The sequence below is a fragment of the Canis lupus genome, chromosome 19 (genome assembly GCF_011100685.1).
Source record: "Canis lupus familiaris isolate Mischka breed German Shepherd chromosome 19, alternate assembly UU_Cfam_GSD_1.0, whole genome shotgun sequence".
NCBI lineage: Eukaryota > Metazoa > Chordata > Mammalia > Carnivora > Canidae > Canis > Canis lupus.
Window position 1 is genome coordinate 24,710,000 of NC_049240.1, and position 18,723 is coordinate 24,728,722.

The 18,723-nt window shown below is 43.3% G+C and overlaps 1 protein-coding gene across 6 annotated transcripts in view; it reads left to right on the forward strand.

The window, feature by feature from the left end:
• The first annotated feature begins 1,166 nt into the window (after positions 1 to 1,166).
• Positions 1,167 to 18,723, forward strand: part of CYP27C1 (cytochrome P450 family 27 subfamily C member 1) — a 39,583-nt gene continuing 22,026 nt past the window's right edge. For 2 of the 6 annotated variants that reach the window (XM_038564864.1, XM_038564867.1), the window contains exon 1: positions 16,110 to 16,225. In XM_038564864.1, the coding sequence (XP_038420792.1) occupies positions 16,148 to 16,225 (78 nt within the window). In that variant the 5' untranslated portion in view covers positions 16,110 to 16,147. Of the gene's footprint in view, positions 1,330 to 15,028; positions 15,211 to 16,109; positions 16,226 to 18,723 lie in introns of those variants that run through there. The other 4 variants (XM_038564865.1, XM_038564862.1, XM_038564861.1 and 1 more) reach the window with 4 other exon arrangements.

An 18,723-nucleotide genomic window follows, 5' to 3' on the forward strand; every position in this document is an offset into this window, starting at 1 on the left:
TATCAAGTTTATAGGCATAGAATTGTTCATAATACTCCTTTATTGTCCTTTTGATGTGATAGTTCCTCTTTTATTTCTGATATTAATAATTTATCTTTTTCCTGCTTATTAGTCAACATGACTAGAGGTTTATCAATTTTATTGATCTTTTCAAAGCTTTTGGTTTTGTTTCTTTTATTGATTTCCTGTTTTCGATTGCATTAATTTCTGCTCTGTTTTTATTTTTTATTTTGTTTTTGTTTTTTTTAGTGATCTCTCCACCCAATGTGAGACTCAAAGTCATGACCCTGAGATGAAGACTCAGATGCTCTACCAACTGAGCCAGCCAGGCATTCCTCTGCTCTAATTTTTCTATTTATTTTTTTCTGCTTGCTTTGCATTTAATGTGCTTTGCTTGTTTTGGATTTAATGTGCTCTTCTTTTCCAGTTTCCCAAGGTAACTAGATGGATTTAAAATCAATAATCTGAGTTATCCTTAGAGTATTGATTTTAAATCTTCTTTCTTTCCTAACATGTGAATTCAATGCTATACATTTCCTTCTAAGCACTACTTTCAATGCATCCGTCCCACAACTTTTGATGAGTTGTATGTTTATTTTCATTTAGTTTGAAATTTATCTTGAGACTACTTTGGTTCATGAATTATTTAGAAGTATGTTGTTTAATCTCCAAGTATTTGGGATTTATAGATATTATTCTGGTACCCATTTCTAAGTTAATTCTGTTGTGGTTTGATTGCATACTTTGTATAATTTTCATTCTTTTGAACTTATTAAGATGTGTTTTACAGCCCAGATTATGTCTATATTGGTAAATATTCTGTATAAGCTTGAAAAAATATATTTTCTGCTCTTGTTGGATGTAGTCGTCTATAGATGTCAATTAGATGCAGTTTGATTTATGGTACTGTTCACTTCAACTATGTCTCTACTGATTTTCTGCCTGATGGATCTGTCAGTTACTGATTAATAGTCAATTCATCTATTGTTCCTTGCAGTTCTATCAGTTTTTGCCTCATGTATTTTGATGCTCTGTTGTTAGGCACATACATAGTAAGGATAATTGTCTTCTTGGAGAACTGATCCCTTTATTATTATGTAATGTCTCTCTTTATTCCTGATAACTTTTCCTTGACCTGAACTGTTTTCTTAAGATTCATTTATTTATTTTATAGAGAGAAAACATGAGTATGAGGGGCAGATGGAGAGAGAATCTCCAGCAGGCTCTGTGCTGTGTATGGAGTATGACATGGGGTTCAGTCCCACTACCCTGAGATCATGACCTGAGCTGAAACCAGCAGTCCTATGCTTAACCAACTATGCTACCCAGGTACCCCTGAATTCTTTTCTCCAAAATGAATGTATTTTCTTTCTTTCTTTCTCCTTTCTTTCTTTCTTTCTTTCTTTCTTTCTTTCTTTCTTTCTTTCTTTCTTCTTTCTTTCTTTCTTTCTTTTTTTTTCTTTCTTGTTTCTCCCTCGCCTTTCTTTCAAATCTACCTATATTTAAAGTGAAGTGTTTTGTTTTGTTTTGTTTTTTTTTTGTGGACAATAGATAGTTGGGCTTGACTTTTTATCCACTCTGATGTTCCTGTCTTTTAACTGATGTGTTAGACCACTGATGTTTAAGTGATTATTGCTATGGTTGGATTACTGTTTTACCATATTTGTTATCATTTTCTATTCTTTGTCCTGTTCTTTGTTTCTTTTTCTACCTTTCCTGGTTTTAATTGAGCATTTTATAGAATTCCACGTTCTCCGCTTTCTTAGTGCATCAATTATATTTGTTTGTTCACTTTTTGTAATGGTTGTATTTGAATTTGCAAAATACATTTGCAACTAATTCAAGTCTTTTTTCAAATAACACTATACCAATTCACAGGTAGTGCTAGTACTGAGGATTCCTAAATCCTCCCTCCTGTCCCTTACAGCATTGCTGCCATTTATTTCACTTCTCTATAAACTGTTGTCACTGGATATTTTGTTGCTATTTTTTTGAACAAACTTATCTATTAGATCAATAAGAATAATACAAACAAAATATTTTACTTTATCTTCATTTATTTTCTTTTTTTTTTTTAAAAAGTATTTATTTATTTATGAGAGTGAGAGTAAGAGAGAGAGAGAGAGATAGCAAGAGCATAAGCAGGATTAGGGGCAGAGGGAAAAGAAGAGGAGAAGCAGACTCCCTGCTGAGCAGAGAGCCTGCTGTGGGGCTCGATCCCAAAACTCTGAGATCATGACCTGAACTGAAGGCAGACACCCAACTGAGCCACCCAGTGCCCCCATTTATTCCTTTTTTAATACTCTTCCTTTATGTAGATACAGATTCCTGACTTACATAATTTTCTTCCCAAAGAAGAATTTTGTTTGATGTTTCTTGCAAAGTAGATAGTTGGTGACAAATTCTCTGATTTTTATTTGTCTGAAAGTCTTTCTCTTTCCCTTTATTAAAAAAAAAACATTTTATTTATTTAAGTAATCTCTACATCCAATATGGGGCTCAAACCCATGACCTCTGAGAACTCAGGACCCATGCTTCTCTGACTGAGCCAGCCAGATACCTCTCTTTCACTTTTTTTTTTAAAGAATTTATTTACTTATTATTTATTTACTTATATACTTATAAATTTACTTATTTATTTACTTATGGAGAGACAGAGGCAGAGACACAGGCAGAAGGAGAAGCAGGCTCCATGCAGGGAGCCTGATGTGGGACTTGATCCCGGGACTCCAGGATCACTCCCTGGGCCAAAGGCAGACACTCAACCGCTGAGCCACTCAGGTGTCCCTCTTTTTCACTTTTTAAAGATAATTTTTCTAGTACAGAATTCTAGGTTGGTAGGTTTTCTTTTCTTTTTTTTCAATGCCTTAAATATTTCACACTACTGTCCTTTTGCTTCCGTGGTTTCTGAAAAGAGGTCTGGTATATTTCTTATCATTTCTCCTCTATTGGTAAGGTGTTTTTTCCCTCTGTCTCTTTCAAGATTTTCTCTTTGTCTTTGATTTTTAGCAGTTTGAATAAGATATGCCTAGGTATAGATTTTTTTTTTTTTTTTGTATTTATCCTGTTTGGCATTTTCTGAGCCTCCAGATCAGTAGTTTGGTGTCTGTCATTAATTTCGGAGAATTCTCAGTCATTATTACTTCAAATATTTCTTCTGTTCCTTTCTTTTTTCTTCTTGTATTTCCATTATGCAGGTGTTACACCTTTTTAAATTGTCCCATAGTTTTTAGATATTCTGTTCTTTGTTATTCGTATTTCTCTTTGTATTTCGGTTTTAGCAGTTTTGATATTTCTTCAAGTTCACTGATTCTTTCTTGGGCTGTGATCAGTCTGTTGGTAAGCCTGGCATTCTTCATTTCTTTACAGTGTTTATGATTTCTAGCATTAACTTCCAATTCTTTCTTAGAGTTTCCATCTCTCTGCTTACATTGCCCATCTACTCTTTCATGTTATCTACTTTTTTGCATTATAGTCCTTAGCATATTAATCACAGTTATTTTAAATTCATAGTCTGATGATTCCCATATATCTGCCATCCATACCTGAGTCTGGTTCTGATCTTTGCTCTCTCTCTTCAAAGTGTTTTTTGTCTTTTAGGATTTCCTTGTAATTTTCTGTTGAATGCCTGACATGACATAGTGGGTAAAAGGAGCTGAGGTAAATAGGCCATTAGTGTGAAGCTTTATGTTTACCCATCTAGGAGTTAGGCTGTGTTTACTGTAGCTTTGTCAGAGGCTAACCTTTCTCTCTCTCTCTCTCTCTCTCTCTTTTTTTTTTTTTTTTTTTTGGTTTTGTCTCCCCTTATCACACAGGAGCTCTACTGATGCCCCAGTAAGATGTGTGGGAAGGGAAACATTCTCTCATCTCATGATTAGGTCTCAGTCTTTTAGTGAGCCTGTGCCGTGGCCTTCTCAGGAGCTTCTCAGATCCACTGTCCCCTTATGTGGGATGGGAAGGCTAGAGTGGGCTGTAGTTGACTATCTCTCTTCCCCCAGATTGGCTAGGCATGGATAAAACCTCAGTCAGTTAGGCTCTGGTAAAATAGCTTTTCTTGAAAGCTGACCTTATTAAAAATGGAGTGTTCTAATGTATTTCCCCTTGTTAGTCTGCAACTTCTTTGGGAGCTTCCTGAGTGAAATCTGAAACCAACCCTCAATACATAAAGGGCAGGGAGAGACCAAAGTGAGAGGCAGAGCCCTCTAGCTTGTTTGGCAGATTTCATAAGCAAGACTTATGAGATTTGTCTTGGGCAGCTGCAAAATGAGTAGATTTCTGAACTTGATCCACCAGAATCTTAATGTTTATGTAGATGTCTTAACTGGGTGCTGTCATGCATACCATCTAGATAGTCTCAACACCACATTTCTATCTCAAGGCTGTATCTTTGGGGCAGCTTATGGGAACAGGGAAAGCAATTGGAACACACATTCCAAAGGGGGGAGGAGTGGGGAGCCTCCAATTGCCCAGTTCCAGCTCCTGGGTTGATTGGTGGTCATATCTCAATGACTTCCCCCAATACCCCTTCCAATTCTGTAAGTATTGTGAGATTTTTTTCTTGGATCTTCATTGTCAGAACCTGAAAAGGCTCCTGGAGGTAAAACTCACAAAAGTTTGAGGGCTTCCCTATGAATGTACACCTGGTGCTTTGGTCTCAAACTTGCCCACACTGAGCCTCCAGCAATTCATCAATTGCAGTTTCAATTTTCCTATCCTGGTACTACTTCCTGCAGAGCTTCTGCTCTTGGGCTTCATCTCTGGTATGTTGTGATTCTCTCAACAATGTGTGGGGTAGCAACTTGCCCTGTGACCTCAGTTCGCTCTTGGGTCTAAGAAACTTATTAATTTTGTTTCTTGTTGTTAGTACAAGAGTGATGACTTCCAAGCTCCTTATATGTCATAAAAGGAAATTGGAAACCGGTTGCCATTTCACTTTTTTTTTCTTCACTTTCTTTGAAACACAAATAGTTTAAATTTTGATGAACTGCAACTTACTTTTTTTTTTTTTTTTTTTAAAGTAGGCTCTATGCTGGGCATGAGCTTGAACTCATTACTCCAAGATCAAGAGTCACATGCTCTACCAACTGAGCCAGCCAGTTGCCCCTTAATTTTCTTTTGTTGTTTGTGCTTTAGGTGTCTTATCTAAGGAACCATTACCCAGTCCAAGTTCATAAACATTTACACCTATGTTTTCTTCTAAGGGTTTTATAGTTTTGGCTCTGTTACATTTAGATCTTTGGCCTATATTTGAGTTACTCTTTGCAGATGGCATGAGACAGGAGTCAAACTTTATTCTTTTGCATGTGATTACCCAGTAGTCCCAGCATCATCTGTGGAAAAGATTTTTTCTCCACTTAATTATATTGGCAAACTTGTTGAAAATAAATTGCCCATAGATAAATGGGTTTATTTCTGGACTCAATTCTACCTCATTGATGAAGTGTCTATCATTATGCCAGTACTGCATCACCTTGGTTATGTAGTAATCTTGACTACATAGTAAGTTTTGAAATAAGGAAGTATGAATCCTCCAACTTTGTTATTCTTTTTTAAGTTTTTTTGGTTAGTCTGAGCCTCTGCATTTCTATACAAATTTTAGGATCTGGTTGTCAATTTCTGCAAAAAAGGCAGCTACAATTTTGATAGGGATTACACTGAATTAGTAGATCATTTGGGAGAGTACTGCCATCTTAATGATATTAAGTGAAGTCTCTCAGCTCGTGTATATGGATGACATTTCATTGATTTCTTTTAAAATTTACATCAGGGTGACAGGCACTAAGGAGGGCACTTGATGAGATGAGCACTGAGTGTTATACTATATGTTGGCAAATTGAATTTAAATAAAAAAATAGAATACAAGTAAAATAAAATAGAAAAGCTGTAATCATCAGTATAGCACAAATAAAATACAATTTATTTCAGTAATATTTATAGTTTCTAGTGTCCACATCTTGTACTACTTTTGTTAAATTTAATCTTAAGTATTTTAATCTTTTTGATGTTATTTTAGGTGGAATTGTTTTCTTCGTTTTATTTTTGGGTTGTTCACTGCTAGTGTGTAGAAATACAACCAATTTTGTACATTGACCTTGTGTCCTGCAACTTTGCTGAATTCATTTATTAGCTTAAATATTTGGAGTGTGTATATATGTGTGTGTGTATTCCTTACAATTTGCAAACATATAGCTTTACTTCTTCCTTTCCAATATGGGTTACTTTTTTTTTTTCTTTTTCTTTTTCTTATCTAATTGCCCTGGCCCGGATGTCTAGTACAATGTTGAATAGAAATAGCAAGGGCATATATCCTTGTGTTTGATATTAGGGAGAAAGCTTTAGTCTTTCTTCACTGAATATGAGATTATGGATTTTCTTATGAATGTTTTTTGTCATATGCCTAATTATTATCACCTCCATTTTTCAGATAAAAACACTGGGTCTCAGAGAGGTTAATTAAGCTGCTGGAAAACCCAGGATTTGAACCTGGTCAGTGGTCTCTAAAGGCTCTTGGTACTTTCCCTCTCTGCCTGGGAGTGGCCAGCAAGAGAATCCGGGAAGAGAAGGGAGGCAGTGAGAGCTCAGTGGCTAAGAGTGGATTTTCTCCACCCTACAGGTGACTTTGGGAATCATCCATTCACATACCTTGCCTATGTCCCACCAGGCCCTCCTAGCCTGAGACAGAGGCAAGTTTGTGTGTCGCCTGTCTCTACATTTTTGTCAGTGGCAGTTGCTGAACACTGGCAGCATCAGTGCCATTTGAGGCAGGCCCTGTCCACTGCCTCTGTCTCTTCTTCTGAGGTTGGAGAGTCCCGGGGTAGAAGCACTTTCTAGGAAAAGTAATGTGTTGGGTGCAAACAATCTTTTACTTTTTGCTTTTTTCTTCCTCTAATTTCTTATCTGGAATTTTTGTTTTCCCATAAAAAATTTTTGTTTTCCCTTAAAAAATTTCCATAGCGGATCTTCACTAATAATAATAAACTCTACTGCTCCCTGACAAATTTCTCATCTTAAAGAAGATTTTCTGAGATATATTAAGATCTCAATTTAGAATTTATTTCTTCAGACCATCCTTTGTCTCACCTATCTGACACAGAGGTAAGAGGCTTGGGTGCATTCCTCAAGAACAAGTAGCAAGGTACAGGCTTGGCCAAAACTCAGATTGTCAAAGATCTACAACATTAGAAGACGTCTAAGGTAGTGTTTTTTCCATACAGTATTGCTTCACACATGCTAGGGTATTTTTCAGAGACCATTTACTGCTCTTGCCTTGCCCTCTGATACTGTGGTGTGGAAGCCCAACTGAAAGCGTATAGTGCTTGGCTAAATTAGTGGGCTTGCAGCTCAAGGCCTGCAGTGAATCTTGATTGCACTGCTTACTGCTGGGTGGCCGTGGTCTTGTTAAACCTCTGTGAACGTCTGTTTTTGCTGTATAAAGTGGAGATTTTTATGATAATTGAGAAGCTGCGTGAGGAGGTCTGTGTAATGAATGCCTGGCCCATAGCAAATGCTCAGTGAATTATTATTAACACTGTTGCTTCCACTGTTGAGAGGACAGTTTGATTCTGAGTAGGTCTGTCTTGCACCAAATGTCTTGTTAGTGGCCTACTTTTGTCAGGGTGTATTTCAGTGCCTGGGCTCCTACATAGTTCAGGGCCTTCTTTACAGGCTGAGAAGATGTTCATGGACAGCAAAAACCTGTGCACTCTTCTCATTGGCCTGACAAGGGCCTCAGGCCTCCATGAAGTTAGGGTGATTTTGTGGGGAAATACTGATTCTCAGTGTAGGCAAACCATGGGTCTTTAAAAATGATTAGAAGCAAAACAGCAATAATGCAGTGACAGACCCAAGGCATCACTAAGTTGAGAGTCAACCAGGAGGTCTGCTTCTCTTCCTGGAAGTCTCTTCATGACTGTTTCCAGCAGTCATGCCTGTCTCAGGAGCCCCCATCTCCCACTAACATGCTGAGGTTTCCAGGTTACCTTTTGCTCCTCTGGAGGCTCTGACCCTGGGCATGTGTGAAAGGGAAGGCCAAGCATGGCAGAAGGCTGTTTCCTACACCTAGCAGTCACCACTGGGCACCCTCTGCTCATGCCCAGAACATCAGTCAGTCTTTGTTCTTTCTCTGCCCCGGAAAGCAGGAGAACACAGGTCAGAATTTAGCCTGGAAGCTGACTGGCTGTGCCGCTTGGGTACACAGAGCCAGGCCCCTCCACTCTAAGACTTGCTGCATGCAGTCTGAGCCCAGCCTCGCCCTACACACAGGTAAAGCCAGTTTCTCATTCCCAGCTGTGTGACATGGCCAAGTAGTTTCTCTTCTCAGTTTTCTCATTTGAAGAGGAGGAGACAATGAAATGTCGATGGAGACCTTCAGATGTATGGTGGTGGGTGACCAGAAATGTTACCTTATTTTCAGTCACATAGTTTCCTGCACCTCAATTTCCACATCCGTAGAATGGAGATCATATTCCCATACTTCTAAATCCCACAGGGATTTCAGAGGCTCTTTCCAAAAGAAGTCAGAGGCCAAGCTAAAGGCATCACAGGCAGGATGCTCTGGTAGAAGACAGATGCAGAGTGGAATGGAAGGAGGGAAGGTTCTGAGCTGTGAGGTAGCCAATGGAGACTCACTGAGGAATGGAACTTTAGCCGATCCTTGTAATGGGGAGTGACTGCATAGGTGGAGGAGGCCAGACATCTCTTGTGGGATGAGGAACGATGTGGGATGGCTCAGAATGAGGAAAAGCTCTGGTAGAAGGAGCACACCCTGTCCTGGGATCTTCCAGGTGTGCCTCCCTTTGCTGGAAAACCATGTAATCTATTGTGGGCTCTCTGCTGACTAATTATTTGACTAAGAAGAGATGAAAGCATCAGTCAGTCCTAAAAAGGGCAGAACACCTTTGGGGGCATGAAAATGGATTATGAATTCCACATTCTCATTCCTATGTATTTATTCACAGAAAACCCAATTCATAAATGTTTAGAATGAGTTGACTCATAATCCCCCAATCTAGCTACAGCCCAAGTGTCTTTAACTGATCAGAATGATTAATGACCCATGATGGAATACTACTTAGCAATGAAAAGGAACAAACGACTGGTAATGGAACAACATGGGAGAATCCTAAATGCATCATGCAAAGTGAAAGAAGCCTGACCCAGCAAGCTGTGTTCTGTAAGTTTCCATTTATATGACGTTTTGGAAAAGGCAGAACTGTAGGAGCTAACTACAACCTAGCAGTTGACTATAGAGGAACATGAGGGCATTTCTTTGAGACAATGAGACTGGTGGCAGTTACACAACTCTGTGGTTATCGGACTGTATATTGAGAAGAGTCCACATGAAATTGTACCTCAGTGGATGAAGGACACAGGAGTTGGCACCCAGGCAGAGACTCATTTTGGTCAGCTTGTCTTGGCACCCCCCACAGCTCCTAATCTGCTGGTTTCCGTAGGAACTCAACAACTGTGGATCACCACAAGCTAACTGTAGCCTCATAAAATTCTGGGGTTGATGTAATACATCAGTATGTTTCCAGACCTAATGATGACTGCCAACAGAGCATGTGTGGGAAGAGGCCAGGCAGGTAGGTGGACAGAGAGTTAGCTCCAAGTTGGGAAAACCAGAATTCTCCTGACCACTGGCTGGCAGTAGGTCTCTGGGTGTACCACTTGACTTTGATGACCAGTTGCTGATCTGTGTCTAGACGGAGAGTTGGAGAGGATCAAATGAAAATAATGTGTTCAGATATTAGTATTGTTATTATTTTGTGTCTTCATTTGTTAATTCAATTACTTTCAAAAAGAAATAAAAATATTTGGGCTAAACTTTATTTTTATTTGTTTATTTTTAAAGATTTTGTTTGTTTATTCATGAGAGACACACACAGGCAGAGACATAGGCAGAGGGAGAAGCAGGCTCCCTGTAGGGATCCTGATGCGGAACTTGATCCCAAGACCCCAGGATCACGACCTTAGCTGAAAGCAGAGGCCACTGAGCCACCAGGCATCCCTGGTCTAAATTTTATTTATTTATTTATTTTTAAATTTTCATTTATTTATGATAGTCACACAGAGAGAGAGAGAATGAGGCAGAGACATAGGCAGAGGGAGAAGCAGGCTCCATGCATCAGGAGCCCGATGTGGGATTCGATCTCGGGTCTCCAGGAACGCGCCCTGGGCCAAAGGCAGGCGCTAAACCGCTGCGCCACCCAGGGATCCCCCTGGGCTAAATTTTAAAACAGACAAGTGAATGCCACCATTTATTTTTTCAGAGCTACCTAACATGAACACCTGTCCAAGGCAAATGCTGAATCCAGTTAGCATTGTTATTGTAATTTCAAATAGGGAACATAAATATTAGGGCTTAAGGGAGATATCCAAGACAGGAATCCTAAAGAGAGGGATGCCTGGCTAGCTCAATTGGCAGAGCATGTGAGTCTTGATTCAGGATTCTGAGTTCAAGTTTCATGTTGGGTATAGAGCTCATTTAAAAAAAAATTCCTAAAGTGAAACTCCATCATAGACCCTTTCTAAGTTAAATGGAAAGTTGTTGCTCTCAAAATGAAATGAAAAGCAAGCCTTGAAAGAACTATTTTAGGCAATTTAGAAGCCATAATCATATGAATTTGCAAGCTACTTAACCCATGTACACCTCTGTTCTTCATTTGTTACAAGGGAATTCAAATGAAGTCCCTGCATCCTGTGCGCCATGGCTGGTGTGGGGTGTCAGCATCCATGGCAGGTGAAGTGGAGGCAACCAGTCCACAGAGCTCCTGGGGACTGGGGCAATGACACGGTGTCCCAGGGGACTGTAGACTGAAGTGCCTAAGCCAACTGGTCTACACCAAATCTCCCTTAGTGGACAGTGGGCTCAGGAATTCATTTAGCGACTGGAAGGTCATTTAGCTAATGTCAAAATCATGTTATGCTGTTGCAGGGAAAGCTTCCACTTAGCAAATAGGTGCTTTGTGCTTTACATCTCTTAGGAGTAGGGGCTTCATTTTACTAACTGAAACAGAAATTTGTTTTGACATTTTTTTTTTAAGATTTTGTTTATTTATGAGAGAGAGAGAGAGAGAGAGAGGCAGAGACACAGGCAGAGAGAGAGGGAGAAACAGGCTCCATGCAGGGAGCCTGACATGGGACTCGATCCCGGAGTCCTCGACGCCCTGGGCTGAAGGCGGCACGAAACCGTTGAGCCATCCGGGCTGCCCTTGTTTTGACGTTTGTAAGTGTCCCTGTGTGCCAACTCTGTGTTAGGCATGAGGGAATCCAGCCATGAGTTGGACACATTCCCAAGCCCTTAGGGCATTTATAGTCTTAGACTTAGGCTGGGGAAGCATTACATAAACATGCCCAGTCAAGGGTTAAAGGGATCGATGACAGACAGGAGAACTGGGCTGTGCTCACCAGGTGAAGTTCAGATAATTTAGTTTCCAGTGTCCACAGGGACAAAATAGGCTGGTAAGGTCAGTGGTAATGTTTGATACTTTGAGAGTTCTCTCTCTTATTGTGAATTAATCATTTAATTGAAAGTCCTCATTGCTTGGGGCAGGAAGTCTCATTAATGAGGCTCTAACAGAATGGACTCTCTGAATCTGGAGGATCGAAGGCCTCACCTTGAGCTGTGATTAATTCATCAAGTAAAAGCCACTTCATAAAGGCAAACAAAAGAATGTGCTGACTTACCTAACTGAGAAATCAGAGAGAGGGTGGTAGATCTCTTCTACAGTTGTGTCCAGTATCTCAAAGGAGGGTATCAAGGCTCCTTCTCTGTTGTTTGCAAAGCTCTTGGTCAGGTCCTCTCTGTGTGTGATGGGACAGATGGCTCACAAGCGCTTCCAGATTGCAGTCTCCAAATGAGAGAGTGCCTGTATTGATGCTCTAGCAAAATCCCTTGAGAACTCTGACTACCCTGGAGTGAGGAGCCCAGGTATCCAGCCCCATCCAAACCACTTGGACTAAGCAGAGCATCTGTGAAATGAGGAGGAGGTGGCTACTCAAGAAAAGGAGAGTGAGCAAACAATTCTCATCTCCTACCAGCCTTCTGGAGATCATGGAGGGGTTGGGTCCGCTGCCTCACACAGCCTTCCTTTCAGAATTCACTACAGTCATTTTTTGTGAATCATGAGTGTCTAAGACATGGTGAGTGCTATGAATCATGTCTCCTGCAGGTGCCCGGAGAACTGGCCTGGTCTGAATATTCTTCATTGCATTAAAGCAGATAGGTGTAGGTAAAGCATATGTAGAAGCGGATTTATATTCAAGACTCAGCTCTTTGGAGCAGGTCTCTGAGGTCTGTTTCCTCACAGAAAATGAGGACAGTGTGTCTATGTCATGGGGTAGCTGTGGGAAGTAAATGGATGAAAGGGTGCAGAAGTGTCTAGGATAGGGCCTGGTGCTCCATACATGTTTATTAACATGCAAACTAATATTCATAAAGCTAGGTAGGATCGACAGTTTTTTTTTTATTATGGGAAGTTAAAGTGATTTTGGCAGCTAGACAATTGCTTCCGAAGTTTTGCTGGCTAATGAACCCTACTGGAGAACTCCCACATGCCTCTGAGGAAGGGGGAAGTTTTTCTTGTTGCCTCGCCTAACAGGGATTGTTGGGGCTACACGTCCACAGTGGCTTAAAGAGCACCAGCTTGCTCACAGAAAGAAAATTTGAGATCTCCTAGTTCCATCTTCTGGAATATCTTCATTTGATTTTCTGTTTTGTCTTTGTATTGACAGGTATGGAGAAGTAGCAAGATGATACCATTACTTTTTCTTTTGAAGCATCAGCAGTTCTTCAGATGGAAAATGAAACTGATCAGGGGCAACAGGAAGCCAGGAGAGATGTGTCCCCCAAAACATGGGAAGCTAGGCAAATTATTCCTGCCCCACCATGACCAGCAAGTTTGGGTTTTGGAATGGAAAGCTTTGTTTCCTAGAATGTCTTCTATATTGTTTTTTTTTTCTGAGATTGTTTGATCATCCCTGTTCTATTCCAAGAATATACTCCATTAAGCTTTGCTTACCTACCAGCTCCCACATTCCAGTTTTGCATCCTAGAGTCATCGGAGGTCACCTTGATTTGTGGTCAGGGAGACTTTAATGACTATCTTGATTTTACTTCCACAGATGGCTAGTTAATGTGTGTAGAGCTTATTCATCCAACTTCTAGAGGGCAGCTTTATTTCCCTTTTCTTTCTCTTGGGTAAGGGCACCTCATTGTTTCCCTACGTACTGCCAATAAACTGGTTTTGTTGAGGGAAAACAGCTGTGCACAATCTCCTGGTTTCAGGTCAGATGGGGACAGATAGTGCTGTCATGTCTACTTGAAATCAGGGTCTCATTTTTGTTTCTCTTGCTCACTGGGGAGAAAGGAATGAACACATGGACAGTATTTTCCTATTTGAAAAGAAAATTTTTTTCAGGCATGTTTTACTTGTGTTTCAGATTCTTATTCCACCCAATAAAAGGTGGAGAAGATAAATTCTCCCATTAAACTTCCCCAAAACTATATGAACCATTTTTTAAATGAACTATTTTTTATTACAAAAGCAATATTCATGAGAAAAAGAAAACTGGACAAAGACCAAAGTAACAGTTACTTTGTAATTTATTTTATTTAGGTTAGAGCGAAAGAAATTCTCCCAATCAGCATGATTTATTCCATTTCTGGGTTCATATACATTTTCCACTAATAATAATAATTAGCTACAAAACAGTAATAAGAAAACAAGAAAATGATATACAGTTCTATTGTAGAATTTCAGATTAAAAATTTATACCTACCGTAGTGAGACTCTAAAATAGCCTTCGGCTTTGTTTCATTAGAGCTTGAGGCAAATATGAAGAACTGATAACTTTATCTGTATCCTCAGCTATGGATTGAGCTTTAGAAGTTGCCATAGATGATATCCTAAGACCTAAGAGAGCACAGTGCTTCCTGAAAACCTGTTTTTGTGTGTGATTTAAATCCTTCTTTCTCCTTGTCTTTCTCTCTATATTTTTTTACTCTCCTCTGCCTTCCTGTTTTCCACCACAGGCTATTTCTTAGCCCTAAGAAAGAAGTAGCCATGCTTTAAAAAGCTTTTTATATAAATCTATATTTAACAGTTTTTTTTTTTTTTTTGTCTAGAATGGACTGAATTTCCTTTTATATGTATGGCCCATTAATAAATTATTTGTTCCAGAGGACCAGTAACCCTCAGAAATACTTTAAAAAGTGTCTAGGAACAAAGTCATTGCTTAATTCTTCATACTTTCCTAGCACAACTGCTTTCCCACTTTTGCCTACTGAAATTGAGCCGGTCTTCAAACCCTGATGAAAATGCTGCTTCTCTTGGGAGGTCTTTCTTCTGCACCAGCCTTTCAACTAGCTGTGATGGCTTCTTCCCACAGATTCCAATGATATTCTGTACCAGCTTTATGACACTGATGGTAATCCAGCTCGGATCTGTGTACCTGTTGTATTCATCTCTTCTAGCTTATGAGCCCTCAAAGGCGGGTTCCGTGCCTTGCTCTTTGAATCCCTTGCAGCTACAGTGCTTTATAAATAACAGCTGCTGAGTACTTATTAGTAAGTTCTAGAAATTGAATATCTGTGGCCATCTTTGCTTTAGTTATGTACTTACAATTATTATAAATCCAGTATAGATTAACCGAGCTGTAAAAGCATAAATTGCTGATCAAAAAACAGATATGTTTTGGGATGCCTGGGCGGCTCAGTGGATTAAGCATCTGCCTTTGGCTCAGGTCACGATCCTAGAGTCCTGGGGTGGAGTCCCACATGGGGCTCCCTGCTCAGCAGGAAGTCTCTCTCTTCCTCTGACCCTCACCCTGCTTTATGTGTGCACGCTCTCTTTCATAAATAAATAAATAAATAAATAAATAAATAAATAAATCAATCATATATTTCTTTTGCTTAGTAATAATATTTGGTGTCTGTAGTTGGGGTTTTTTTTTTTACCCCCTTCAGCTGCACAAGTACAAATTTTATGAAATCTTTGAGTAATGTTCCCAGTTTTCGGAGTACGTTGTTGGACCTGTTGGACCGCTCATTCAGAATCTGGGCTCCCTTCCTGAAACCAGATGACACACTTCTGGCCCGTCCCACGCCAAGGCCCCCCCTCAGTGGCCCCGAGATCTGAAGTCCGGCTGCCCAACTCCTGTCTCCTGTCACCTTCCGCGGAGGTGTGGCCTTTCCTCTCAGCCTTGCGGGTCAGGACCCATCCCGGAGGGGGGTCGGAGGGGGTCGGAGGGGGTCGGAGGGGGGTCGGGGACTTGCCGCACGGTCCAGCCGGCGCCCAGGCAGCACACTTCCTCCCTACGGCCGCCCGTGCCGGGGCAGAATCCGGGAGGCCCGTAAAAGCCGAACGGAAACTGCACCCTTATCCTTATGGAAACTTGTGGTGAAATAATACCGTGGCCCTTTCACAGTATCAGGAACTGCGTGCACGAATCATGCGAAACTTTTGGACGTTGAGTCATAACTGTGGGGCTTGAAATCACGGAGAACTGTTTTTAGAATATCTATCAGAAAAAGATGAATGATAGTTTGGGGGTCTGTTCTCCATAGTGATTTTAAAGGAAGAAAATGCTTCTTAAAATTCCAACAGACTTTTCTTTTTTTGGCTGTGGTCGGAAGTGGGGTGGAACTTAAAAATTCTGCGGTTTCGAAGAACGCGTAAGCGGTGAATTAATGGGACGTGCAGGAAAGCGGAGCGCCTGGTTGTCCTGCAGCCTGGGCACAGACCACCCCCTTTTCCCAGCCTTAGGGGAGGGCGTCCTCAATGGTCGGTGTAAGCTGATGCCCAGGCGGTATGAGTTCGAAGAAGCGCTGCTCGTGCACGTTAAGGCAGAGCAAAGAGCAACCCCAAAGGGCAGCAGCTCCCCAGACAGAAAACTTGCTGCAGCCCACCGGCCCGGCCGAGCGGCCGCAATGGCTCTGTGGGCGCGAATCCTGAGCACCCGCGCGGCCTCGGCGCCCAGGCGGGGTCGGTCCCCGGCCCCCGCGGCCCAGCAGCAGCCGCGACCCCAGGGCGCACGGCCGCCGGCGGGGGCGCGGGCGCGGGCGCGGGCCGAGGACAAAGGAGCGGGCCGGGCCGGGGCGCCGCGGGCGGGGGGCCGGGCCCAGGGGCCCCGCAGCCTCGCCGCCATGCCGGGGCCGCGCACCCTCGCCAACCTGGTGGAGTTCTTCTGGAAGGACGGCTTCGGCCGCATCCACGAGATCCAGGTAAGCGGGCGCGGGCGCGGGCGGGGGGCGGCCGGGGGCGCAGCGGAGGGAGCCGGAGGGGCCCGGCCGGGGGGGGGACCGTGGACCCCGGCCCGGGAGCGGCGGTCGGGCCGCAGGCGGCCCCCGGGAGCCCGAGAGCAGCTGCTCGCCCCGCGGGGGCGCGGGGCCCGGCCGGGAGCGCGGCGGCAGCCCTGGGCTCCCCGGCTCTGTGTCTACGCGGCCGAGGTGCTGTGGCGCCCGGTCCCGGTCCCGGTCCCGGTCCGTGCCCCCCCCGCCCCCAGGACTTCGGAGGTTCGGAGGCCGCAGGCTGCTCAGCCTCCGAGGGACGGGGCCGCCGCACAGTGTAAGTGGCCCCGGCTGCAAGCGGGGCTCGGGCAGGGACCTGGGAAGAGCCCAGTCGTGGCAGCGCCCTGCGGGAGACTTGGGAGCCGCTCAGCCGGCCCTCTCCCGCCTCCACCCCGCGCGCTGCCCTCTTCCGCACCGCGGGGCGCGCCTCTGCCTTCACGGGTCGCGGGCTCCTGCCGCCTCCCGCGCGCCCAGGCGCCGCGTCCCCCCGGGGCCGCCCCCGCCAGCGCACCCGTCTCCTTGGGAGCGGGGCCTCCCGAGCTCTCCCGAGGGTGCCTCTGCCCCCCCCACCCCACCCCCGAGCACACTTGCTTCTGTTCTGAAGCTGACCCTCCACTCTCCTTCTCCGGGGAAGCCTCCTGCAACTCCACCTGGCCTGCCTCATAGTCGTTCATTTTCCCCTCAACCAGCAAACACACCCGATGGTGCAGAGGCCCCATTGGGCTGCAGAGGCAGAAACTTCATTAGGAGGGAATGAAGGTAGGACTCTGGAGGGAGTTTAATGGGACTGAAATCCCAGGCCCTTCTCTCCATCTCCCACACCAACCCTACACAGTTTCTTCCTGGACAGGCTTCTAGGGCTCAAATATGATTTTCTCTCTTTTCCGTGTGGAATCTGAATACAAGATATCAGGGTGATGGTTTTAAATGGGGCAAAAAATGTATTGTTATTTACTATGAACAAGGCAGTACAGATTTTTTTTTAATTTTCTTTTCTTTTTTTTTTTTTTCCACTTTTATCCCCTTCTGCTTCCATCTTCTTTTATCCTCACAGCAGAAGCCCACAGTTGGTTCCACAGCATAGGTTTCTTGGAAAAGCTGACCCCTGTTAAAACCTGCATCCCTAGCAGGAGCCACCTGGAGAGCCACCTCTTCAGGGCCAGAGAGTGTCTCAGTGCAGAGGCACATTTTCCCTGCATCTGCCCTGCTTCCTGCCATCACCCTAAAGGCAGCCCTCCTGTCCAGGCTCAGACCTCGCCTTTCTCCGTGGTGGGTGGTGAGTGCTGGTGCACACCTGCCAGAGGACAGTCATGAAACTGACTCACCTGTGCTTTCCCAGAAAAACAATAGACAGGCCCCATCTATTCCCAGCTCTGTTGTCCTTCTGGGCCTTCCTTTTCCTTTATTCTCCAAATAGTACTCATTACTATGAGTACTATTCCATAGTACTGCAACTTCTCTGAGGACCCCTAGGGAGTGCCCAATAGCCTTGAGTTACCCACTTTGCAGGTATGCTCAGGTTGCTTTAGATCAAATAAGGTTCTAGTAAAACCCTCTGTCCTGCTCTCCAGGTTGTTGAGCCACTGCTAGAGAGAGTTTATTCTGTTACTCTTACCTCCACTTTCCTTTAATCAACTTGTGGTCACACAGTGTTTGCTCTCGCATCATCTGTAGGGTTCAAGTCTTCCATGTACAGGTGGGAAAGACCCAAAGTGTTGGCTGAGTGACTTGCCTGAGATCACTTAGTGACCTACTGAGTGAGCCTCAGTGAGGCTACTTAGTGGCAGAGCAGACATCCCTCGGCTGTGTCGCCAGAAGCTGTTTCAGATGTGACAGAGCAAGAGGGTCCTGTTACAATGTAACCTCCACAAGCACCTGTGGGAGTCGTGGCTAATCACTTATTCTCTCTGGACCTCAGTGTCCTACTCTGACAATCCTCATTCATCTCACAAGTTATTGTGAGGTCAAATGGGATTAGGGCTACAGAATGGCTTTGTCACCTGTAATAATAACAAAGACTGATAATGAGGATTTCTAGAACTCTTTTCATGTACCAGGCACAGTTCTGAACGCTACATGTGAGGCAAATTCTAGTATTTGTCCATTTTGCAGGTGAGGAAACCAAAGCACAGCAGGACGTAACTTCAGCTCCAGTGTCTGTGCTCTTACTGTCTATGCAGGTTTCTAAGTGCTGGGACTGATTCCTGTTCTGTGGTCCACTAGCGAAAAGTGCTGTATACTCTCTGGGTCATCCAGATTGTTCTTTCTCATGCCTCCTCAATTGCTCCCTTGTGTTGATGGTGTTTTTTCAGTAGCTGGATTTGCTGGAGGACTGACTCCTTTCCCAGGAGTTGCTATTAACAGTCATCTCCTCAGTGACTCCCATTTGGAGACCTAGAGGAACACCTTTCAGTTGAGTCTGAGTGTCTTCA